Raw genomic sequence first — 10,670 nt, 5'->3', positions numbered from 1 at the left:
ATAAATGCCGAGTCTCTATAACTGTGCTATTTTAGTTAGTCAGTAGATGACATGGACATTCATAATGACGTACAGGAGGTGTTTATGTTTGTGTCATTCTGTTCTGCAGTCAACTGCAGTAAGTGCAGTATCAGTTTGCAATTTTTTTATATTGTACGCTCGTTATTTTTTCATCTAGAATTTATTTGTATCAAGTGTGAAGGAATAATATTATAAAAAAAGAAAAATGCCAAAGAAACCGATAAGAAATGCATTTTACTACTATATGTTGGATTTCAAAGAAGAACAAAAAAAAATAGGCATAAATTACGCAAACCTGGCAGATGTGGCTACCGCCGCTGGCCCTTCATGGAGTGTATGTATTGTACATTTTAAAATTTATACACTATTTATGTCGATTTATCTATGTCGGATTTATTAATAACGGACCTGTTAATTAACAAATTCCTTATACTAATTTCATTTTGCGCGTACAAAAACATTTTGAAGGGTTCTGTTAAAACTATTGATTTTGTTGCTTTCTGGGGTAGTTGGAGACATTGTACTGAGTGAGCTTTTTTATTCATATACAATTTTTTTATGATATTACCTGGTTATTACCTTGGCTTGATAAATTATGACCTAAGCTTTTATTCATCCACATGATACAATCTATCTTCATATTAAATTTCATTAAAATCCTTTTACAAGCTTGGTTTAAAAAATGTGTGTGTGTGTATTTGTAAACACTGTTAATTATGAATTATTATTTATTCAAGTAGTTTCCAACATTATCTATATTTATTTATTTGTCCACATACATTAGTGAATATAGATAAAATGAAGCTTTAACTTAATACAGGCTCTATTTACTAAAATAAATTATGAGTCTAGTACAGTTCAACTGTTTTACAGCTATGCAGTGTTTTTTTATCACAAAAACTAATATAGATATTTTAGAGTGTTGTCTACTGCTTACTAGATGGCATTATACAATATTTTTGCATAAATGTATGTGTGCAATGTATATAACATTAAGCAAAAATTGCTTAGCACTAGAATGGTTAATGGTGTGGTGACCATTAACTGTCTATCATTGAATACTATATTGGAATGTTGTGTTTCATATCAACTAGCAACATAGATAATTCAGAATCTAACAATATTAGCAATCCCCCATCATCAGAAACATTGGTTGCTGATTAGGTGTACTAATAACAAAATAATTCAATAATCTTCATAAAAAATTAAGTAAATATGTAATCATTGTGTACTTTACAACACTAGGATTTAGTACAGAATTGAAATAGGTTTAGAATCTATTAGATCGAGTCAATTGAGTAGCAACTTGACCTTACTTTGGAGTGAATATATTTTCCTGTGAAAATGGAGTCTGTTTTTTGCCTTAGATCACTAGAAATACATAGGTGAAAACTAAATTATATTCAATGTAGTAGATTTAGTGTAATGTGTTTATAAACATCAGTACTGAATCTAGGGGCGACCAACATGGGGCCCATGCCCAGGCAGCAATTTCTGGGGGCAGCAAATTCGAACTTGCCGGAGAATACACATCTTATCATCAATGCACCTTTAACAACTTGGCCACTAAAAGAGGGTCATCAAGTAAATTGTTTGTGGTCAATGTATTTGAAAATAAAGATATAATTGTAATAAAGCCACAATAACTAATAGTAATAGTAATTGGACAAATTGTTTGTTAATATGTATGTTTGAAAAAATGTTTGATGTAGGGGGGGGGGGGGGGATGTAAAGTCTTAGGATGGAGGCATTTTTAAGTTTTGGAACTGACACTGATATGTAGGTATAGACAATATGTCAATTAGAAATTAAATTTCTAGAGGGCACCACCACCTGTAAGGTCTAAATTTGAAGCTATAGCAAAGCAAGAGAAACAGAAAAAAAATGTTCCTGACTTGAAGTTTACATCCAATGGTGTATCATTGGCTGAAATAGAGCGACAGGAGAAGGAACTCCGGGATGCAGAAGAAGCTGAACGCAAAGACATCAACAATTTAGTCAAGTTGAAAAGCTTTAATGGCAGTAAGTACATGATTCCTTTTATTTCAATATATTATAATTTGGAATCTACTTGTTTTAAAAACTATAATACAGTAGTAATATGTATCGACATGACATCTTAAATAGATAATTGTTTCTATTTGTTTGTTAACCCTTAATTCTAATTAGGTTAATTCAATTACAAAATCTCAACAACATGAATTTATATAAAACAAAAAATATATCTCAACATGTGACATAATTTATGACTTCATATGGACTCCATATGGCTTCTCTGTAACTTGTACAGGTAAACAGTATTTTTTTATTATCAGGTATTAAATATGAAGATATATACCTGATGGATGTGAACTTCTATTGTAAAGCAGGCACAGAATATGTAATTGGTGAGAGTACCATCTTGCGATTCAATCTTCAAGATGGTATCAAGGATATATATCATGAATTGATCAATCCTCGTAAGTCCTTTTTTTTATTATACTATTGAAAAATATGATATCACATATTTTACGGTGTCCATTTTGTCGTGTTCTCCAAACACTAAAGAAATTTAAAGTATGATTATCATCGTTACAAATAGTTATTGATTAATATATAAAATTATTGTTTATAGTAGTCAAAACCAAATTAGTAGGAAGTACTGCCAAAACACAAAAAAAATTGTGTTTAAGGAAATTGTAAATATTATTTTGGATGTTTAAGTACTGTATATGTTGTTTAACAATACTTAATATTGTAATGGTGTGAATATTAATGAAGACATGACTGAATTTTCAAAATATAAACTCATTGCCCATTTCAGCTCACATACCGATTGGTTATGCTTCTGACATAAAAATAGGAAGCCAAGAATATGGTTTGGAAATGCCGGACGATACTCAAAGTCGCAGTAATTTCATGCAAATATTAGCAAACTGTGTGGATTATTTGAAACAACAAGATCCCAATGTAAATTCCCTGCCGCCGATTTTCACTATTCCTGATAAAATTGCGCCAGTCCAAGACTTCATATTACAAATGTGTAGCAAAGCTGGTAAGTGGTGAAATACTTACATTTATTAATTATAATAATAATAATAGATTGCCCTAGAGAATTCACACAGCTCTATTTAGTGTTAAGCTAAGCATAGAGCTTGTGTTATGTGTGCTATCGAATCCAACCATTTTCAATCAGAAGTAAGGTGGTGTGCTAAACCACTAGAACTCGGAGGCCGACAAAAAGGCTATTTATTGATAAGTAACACAACAGGCTTTTGTTAAAGAAGCTTTTATTTTGAATATAAATTTGTTATCTTATAATAAACTTTGAATTGCCTTCCACCTTACCAAACTAACAATATGTGGCCCCTAATCATGAATATAATGTATTATAATAATTTCAAGACTATACACAGCGCTATCTAGTCTAGTATCCATGACACAAGCTTTAACTATAAGCTAGTTAAAGCTTATGTCATGAATACTAGATAACTGATACAAATATATAGATACATTTTTTGTAAATACATACATTATATACATAGAAAACACCCAGGCCAAACAAATCATGAATACAAATGTTTGTGCCGTGCGAGGAATCGAATCCACGACCATCGGAAGTAATGTGGTAGTCCATCGAGGCCGTCAAATATAACAATCGAACATTTCGGATTCGCTCAGTGTGTATTTTTTTACTACAGCTGAAGATGACAGCATATTCAGGATATACAAGCTTGATACTCTATTCTTCACACTGATTAATGCCATCAAATCTCGCAGTGACGAAGGTTTTCCCAAGGAGTCACTTGCATTAGCTCAGTTGAAAAAAGATCTATTTAAATATACACCTGGTATTGGATGTGAGGTCTGTATTAGTAGTTTTTGTACAAAGTTATCTTCGTGAATACATCTGCCTCAATTACTTCAGCCACCAAGCACTTGATAGTTGTTTGGAGTTGCTGTGTGAGATATAGCAGTGAAGTATGAAGGTACCACAACACGGGCGCCACGTGACAACGTGAACTCCGTGCTATTCATGTATATAGCCATGGTTCCCAGTGTTCCCACTTACTTTCATATAGGCCGTAAGCTTGATTGCCATTCGAATGAAAAAAAAATGAAGAAATTAACATTATTATGTTCATGTAACTGGAAAGTTATTCAGTTCAATTTCGGATTACTTTTCCAACGCAACCCTTTACATAATACTAATAAGTCGTCCTGGCTTTGCACGAGAACGAAGATTATAAGGATTATATAAATTAAAACCATATTCTTTACTGATGAAGTAGCTTGCTGATATTTAACTATTTTTAAAGTTCATCTATTACGGACAATAAATCTAATCTATCCTATTTATGAATTTTACCAATATTTTATCAAACTAAGTGTTATTTTGCGGAAGTCCATTTCAGTATTTAATGGATTTATATTATTTTGTTTAATTCCGCTACAATTACCATGTGTGAAATCACAAATATTCAGTGCGGACACATGACTGCCGTTACGACCTTCTCTAATGGCGATCAAATTTCGACCGTTATTAAGTCTACACCCATATTGCGATACGTATTTCTCTTCTGAACGATTGTCAGCATCAAGTAGGTTTCGGATATAGCTTGGAGGGCCTAGCGTTAACTGTTCGGCGCCGTTTGTTCACCGAACAGTTTGGTGCTAATTAAACAAAATAATATAAATCTATTAAATGGCAATATGATTCGAGTGGGATGAGTATATTAATATTCAAGAAAAACAGGCAATAATTTTACACTGATCTCAAGAGTTTACAATAAACTCAAAAAGTTTATAAATAAAAAATTATTAAAACAATCAAGCTGCCGGAAACATTACCAAGTCTATAAAAATTCACCATTTAATAATTGTACTTTTAGACCCATGAAAATGCTGATAAGTCTATAGAATGCACCATTTCTCGCACAAAAAGATGGGCCTACACCATTCTCGACAGTTGCTGTCCAGTTGTTGGCATTGAACTTGAGCCGGGGAAACATATTCCTGTGGACTACGATATGGACGTGAGTTTTTTTTAGTATATACTCTGTAGTTAATGTACCAGGATAAGCAATTTATACACAGCGCGAGAATTCGGTCTGTATCTTGCGAGAATCGAACCCACAACCATACGAAAGAAGTCGATATACTAAACCGCTAGATCACCAAAAGCATCTTAAAGTTACACAGCCGAATCAGAACGAATAATTGAATTACTGTATGATTTTAATTTATACCTCTTTAAATTTTTAACAGAGTTAAAAAAAGAAGTAGAGAATTTCCTCTTTAAATTTTATTTAATATATTTTTTACAATTGTTGTTTTTTGTTGTTCATTATTTATTTAGTACAGGCAGAGGTTTACTTGTGTTGACTATTATGTAGGTTATTTTTATTTATCAACTAGCTACACGCGACTTAATCCGCGTGGAAATTAACTTTATTTTTCTATAAAATAAAAGATTTTTTCTAAAATAAAAGTAACCTAAGTTACTCCTTCTTACATCAGCTACTTGCCAATAAAAGTCCTGTCAAAATCGGTCCAACCATTTCAGAGATTAGCCGGAACAAACAGACAGACAGACAAAAATTGTAAAAAATGTTATTAAAATTATAAGACCTTCTTCAGATATTAATATCTCAAATATCTTACAATGTAACGTGACGCCGATATATTTTTTATTTCAGAGTATTCATACGTATAAAGAACAAAAGAGAGTTCGTGCCGGCCCGTCTGTAGCGAACGCCATCGTAAATATATATTTTTTATTAATATAATAAATATATCTTTGTCAGCATTAAATTTCATATGATTGCTTGTTCCTTTGTACAGGCCACGACTTCGTATGCCAGTTCGTCAGTGCATAATGAAGGCACCAGTGACTCATTTAATTGCAGCAACTTGAACTCCACTTTAGATAGTGAGTAGTGTAGATTTTATTTTATTTTGAATTTTTATTGTTTATGGATAGTCCAAACTAGCTTTTACATTATTTTATGATAGAATATTAATTTATATTATATATAATATAAATTAATATTATTTTATTTTATTATAAATTAAACTTATAATTATTAGGTAACTCCTCAGCAGCTCGTTTTCTGAGTTATATAACCAATGTGTACTAATACAACTGAACGGATCATAAAAATACACAATAAAATTCATCATCATTATATCTTTGTTACTTTTTTTTTTACTTTTCTATTGTTTGCATATTACCTACCAGTTCGATATTTAAATCAGTTTCCTTAAGGTTGTCTTGAAAAGATTGCCAATAGATAAGGCCGCCTTATTATAAATATACATGTGTTTTGTAACATATTGTTTATACCTTTTCTTTATTGAATTTTACACAAAGTATATACTTCCTATGTAATGAAATTTAACATTAACATTGTCTTCATAAGGTTGGACATTGACTATCCTTTATAAATAAACTGAGAAAGGATAATGGACAAGTGTTTTATAAATGCTAATTTTTATTTTTAGGTTCTCTGAGAGAAAAACGAACACATCAGCCCTTGCGCTTACCGAAAATTGACTGTAAGTACAATATCACAGTTTGTGGTTTTATATTTGTAAAACATAAATGAGTTTAATTGAAAAAGAAAATACATACATACTATACTGTACTTAACATAATTTTGTAGTTGAGAAATATATACTAATTTCCTGAATTACAAGAAATATTTAGATGAAAATAATCTTGCATGCTACTGCAGCTTGCTACTGCTCATATAACTTGCTTCTACTAAATAACTGACAAAGACAAAACACTTTTTCTCACATTAGACACAATTGTTATCTTACTCAGAAGTACCTACGTCTCAGTAGTATGCTCAATGCTTAATCTATATAAATGGTGACTATTTAAAAGTGCTTATATTAAGTTTATTTGAAGAAATATTTCTATTAATGGTCTGTGCTAAGTTCGCCAGGTGGAGCCCCCATTTATCCCAAAAAGCTTCAAGTAGCTTATGAAACATTTTTTTTATTAATAATGGGATTGCGCTTGGTCTTACCTCATCTGATGGTAAATGATGGCAAGATCTAGAATGTAGCGCGCTTACCCAGAAGATATCTAATCACCATAGACTTGAAGAATCCGGAGTTGTATTTCTCCGGGTACACAAAAGCTGGAAGTGTGTTCCACTCTTTGGCAGTGCAGCAGTTTAATAATGAGATGTAGCAGTAAAATTACTGGGGATTGAGACCGAATATATTAGTCCACAGGAATGGCAACACCTATGAAGTACCTCGAGCGTTATATGAGTATGTCAAGCACTACGGCTGTTCATGTATATACACGACGGTTACCTTCCTATCAAGTTGTATTCCATTCCTTTTATTTAAAAAATAGATTCCAGTACAATAACTACTTAAACTAAAACAAGTGACTTTTGTCCTCTAATTAACAGATTCGCAGAGCATTCGTCCCGCTCCTGAACTCACCGAAGACAACTTTCCAAAACTATCTGCCGGTCGAGGTAATATTTTATTGTTTCTGTAACACCATTGATATTGCGTTTCCTATACAAGGCTAGTCGTAAAAGGTATACCAAACTGTATACCAACTGTATTCATGATGTTGAATTGAAATTTTATAAGAATTGAAGTAGAAAACTATTATAAAATAGTTTTTATAACCGTCATACAAACTTCGCAGCCACGTGAGCAATCCTACAGTAGGTATGGCTAGTTTATTACAAAAGTTTCGGTTTTGTTTCATTTTATTTATTTCTACTGTTTCTTGATGAAAGTAGTATTATTATTTGTACAGAGTCTAGCTCTATTTAAGGATGGGGAAGGGGATTGTTAGTAATGTGGATTGATAACCCCATTGCTAGCAATGTACTATGTCAGGTCGACCTCCACGCGGTTCCCCCTGGAAACCATCGTGTTAAATTCCTGGTGAATTTGCACTACGGGCTAACTGACCTGACCTCATGCTCGTCTTATCATCCTCCACTGGTGCCCCGCCAGCGTAAACCGTTGGCGCGGGCGGGTGCACCATTCCATTATCAACCCTCAAAAAAACTCTATTTAAGGTTGCTTGATTCTGTAACACAGATGTATTATAATTTAGTTTTGCAATAATTTTCTGATTGTGATTCTGAACCGACTTCAAACACTAAGAAACAAGTACCTACCTGAAAGTATACTCTTTGAAATAAAACATATATTTTTCCAAATCGATTTCTAAATGACGGCGTTATGAAGTAACAAACATTAAAAATTTATAGCCGAACCTTCCCTTTTTGGAGTCATTTAAACTAAAAATAATCTCACATTAAATTCAGTATAGACAATTTTGTTTTTATAGTAGTAATAGCATAATTATCTAGACTATCACAATAAATATTTCTTGTTTCAGGTCGCGGCCTACGTGGCAGCTTCGATAATATGAGAAAGAAGAAATAAATTTGTACAACTATACTCATGCGTATTCTCTAAACATGCTTGAGGAAAAATTTACGAGAGGTATGCCGTTTAACGTGTTTCTCAAATGATTTGTGTACTTAACGCCATAAGCAGTTATGTTTTAAAGACGAAATTACTTATACACGATGAGTACCCCAACTCTTCTGTGCATCCTGTATAATTAACACTTTTCTGACCGGATACGAGTTTAATTGTAATTTCACTTGCATTATCTAGTCTATCAATAGTGAAGTGGTTTATTTAGTATGACGTACTTCAATGTTCTATTTCAAAATATTAGCCGCTGACATAGGTTCGCTGTAAAATTGTTTTGGTCAACAAAGTGTTAATAAAAATTTTAAAATATGTCAAAATGTACCCTTACTCCTAAAGATGCCAATCGCCTTAATAACCTCTTTTGACTATTGCATTCATTTGTTCTTTCTCATATTAAATTGTGATGGAATTGCAATAGTTGAAATAGTTTCGAAGGAAATTATACTTTTTTATATTATATGGTTATAAACCATTTAAATTTTAAGCTCAACTTATGGATATGTTAATTAGGTATGCATTTTTGTAAGTGAGTGCTATTTTTGTGATATTAATAGTTATCTACACCTATTAAAATGACATTATTTTTCTATTGTTACGTATTATGTAGTGTTAAACTTATTTTTGTATTCGTGTTGTTATGTATTATAGAAAGTACAACTATGACGATATCAAATTTAACGTCCATTTCATTTTAAAGGTTCGAGGTTGTTCATTCTTTTAAGAAAGTAACTTAAATGACATATCTTGTAGTTTCACTAAAATAACTATTTTATTAATCATTTCAATGTTGGAAACATATAGTCTATAATTTTTACCAGTATTCACTATTTAAATACTCCCCAATGGCATCTATTATTTTAATCTACACCTTAAATACATATTCTTGAGGCAGATGTATTTTAGCACGTCTGGTGCGTTTGCATTTATTATTGTTGTTAAAAATAAGTATTAGTGTTAAAATAAGTGTCATATTAAATCATAGATATTGCTAAATTCTTATCTGTCACTTAGTGTAGAAAACTAAACCTAATTAGATGGGACAATGCTGCATTCATGAGTATACCCAGCTTCCGACTTCAGTAGGGAGAATATATTGATTGTTCCTCTTATGATTATTACCTCTTATATTAGGATTTAAAAAAAAATGGATGTTCTGGTATATTACTACATGTAGATTTACTGTGTCTGTTTGTCTCATCTGCTACTGCCGCCAGTATCTTCTTAAGTTTTTTGGCAGTTTGAACTATAAAAATATGGCAATGTATTTGCAAGATAAAGAGACTTGAAACCTTAGTGCATAAGATTAGTAAGACTTAAGACGTACCACAGTGTATCATAATTATTATGGGATACTCTTTTTTAATTTCTATTACGACGACGACGACATTAGTATGCGTCGAATGACTCATAGGAAGTAGACCAAAAACTTATGTGCTTATAATTAAAGCTATTTTGAATATAATTTTGTCTTAGTTATTTTTAAACTTTCGTGTTTAATGTACATTATTTATATTATTAACCGGATTTTAGCACGAATAATTTTAGGTTGCACTAGCTCACACAGTCAGCTCGTGACCACGGCTAGCGCAATCTAGTCGAAATGTTGAGAGACATAAATACCTTTATTTACCATAAAATTACTCGTGTTAAGACCCGGTAAATATATACAAATAATGTATATTAATCACGAAAATTTAATTATTATGTCTTATTTGTAAAAAAATGTTATTTTTTTGTTTTTATGACAAAGATTTTGTTACTGTTGAACTTTAAAAAATATGCTGAATGCAAGAATCTCGTGTTACATTTGTTTTATGACATATGGTTTAATAATTTGGATTCTTTATTATTATTGTTTCTTTATTTCATTATAATACTTTGTGGTAATTTGTGAGATAACATTTTTAAATCGAATAGTAAGTGAAGTAAATCTCTATTTTGCCTGGATCTATGCATTTATTCATAATAATTTGTGAAATTTCACAAATGTGTACTGACAGACAAAAGAAGGCATCTTTTTTTCTCATTCCTAGATCTAGGTTAGATATAGAACTTACAGAATCAAAGATAATATCCAATGTGTCTAATAAACTATATACTACATTCTTAAAAATAGGATAAAAATCGAAACCACGTCTGGTTAGAAAAAAAAAATTTAATGTGATCAACATATACCA

The 10,670-nt window shown here is 31.6% G+C and overlaps 1 protein-coding gene across 1 annotated transcript; it reads left to right on the top strand.

The window, feature by feature from the left end:
• Positions 1-123: 123 nt before the first annotated feature.
• On the top strand, positions 124-10,664 carry LOC131842133 (protein maelstrom homolog). The gene is made up of 11 exons (XM_059190651.1): positions 124-355; positions 1,842-2,043; positions 2,337-2,480; positions 2,825-3,055; positions 3,702-3,865; positions 4,893-5,036; positions 5,700-5,762; positions 5,845-5,932; positions 6,505-6,558; positions 7,434-7,502; positions 8,390-10,664. The coding sequence occupies exons 1-11, from the start codon at positions 227-229 to the stop codon at positions 8,434-8,436; spliced, it is 1,335 nt and encodes a 444-aa protein (XP_059046634.1). The 5' UTR covers positions 124-226; the 3' UTR covers positions 8,437-10,664.
• The last annotated feature ends 6 nt before the right edge of the window (positions 10,665-10,670 follow it).

Source organism: Achroia grisella, unplaced genomic scaffold (assembly GCF_030625045.1).
Source record: "Achroia grisella isolate CSIRO2021 unplaced genomic scaffold, CSIRO_AGI_Agris_v1 utg2138, whole genome shotgun sequence".
NCBI classification, from domain to species: Eukaryota; Metazoa; Arthropoda; class Insecta; order Lepidoptera; family Pyralidae; genus Achroia; species Achroia grisella.
The sequence above is the reverse complement of the archived record's forward strand: the minus strand, read 5'-3'. Positions and strand labels throughout refer to the sequence as shown.

Bases quoted from the DNA above. Each gene is read 5' to 3' on its own strand.
- LOC131842133 (XM_059190651.1), top strand. From the start codon at position 227: ATGCCAAAGAAACCGATAAGAAATGCATTTTACTACTATATGTTGGAT. The intron at 2,044-2,336 runs GTAAGTACATGA...TTTTATTATCAG, and splicing joins GTTGAAAAGCTTTAATGGCA to GTATTAAATATGAAGATATA. The intron at 3,866-4,892 runs GTCTGTATTAGT...TTGTACTTTTAG, and splicing joins CACCTGGTATTGGATGTGAG to ACCCATGAAAATGCTGATAA.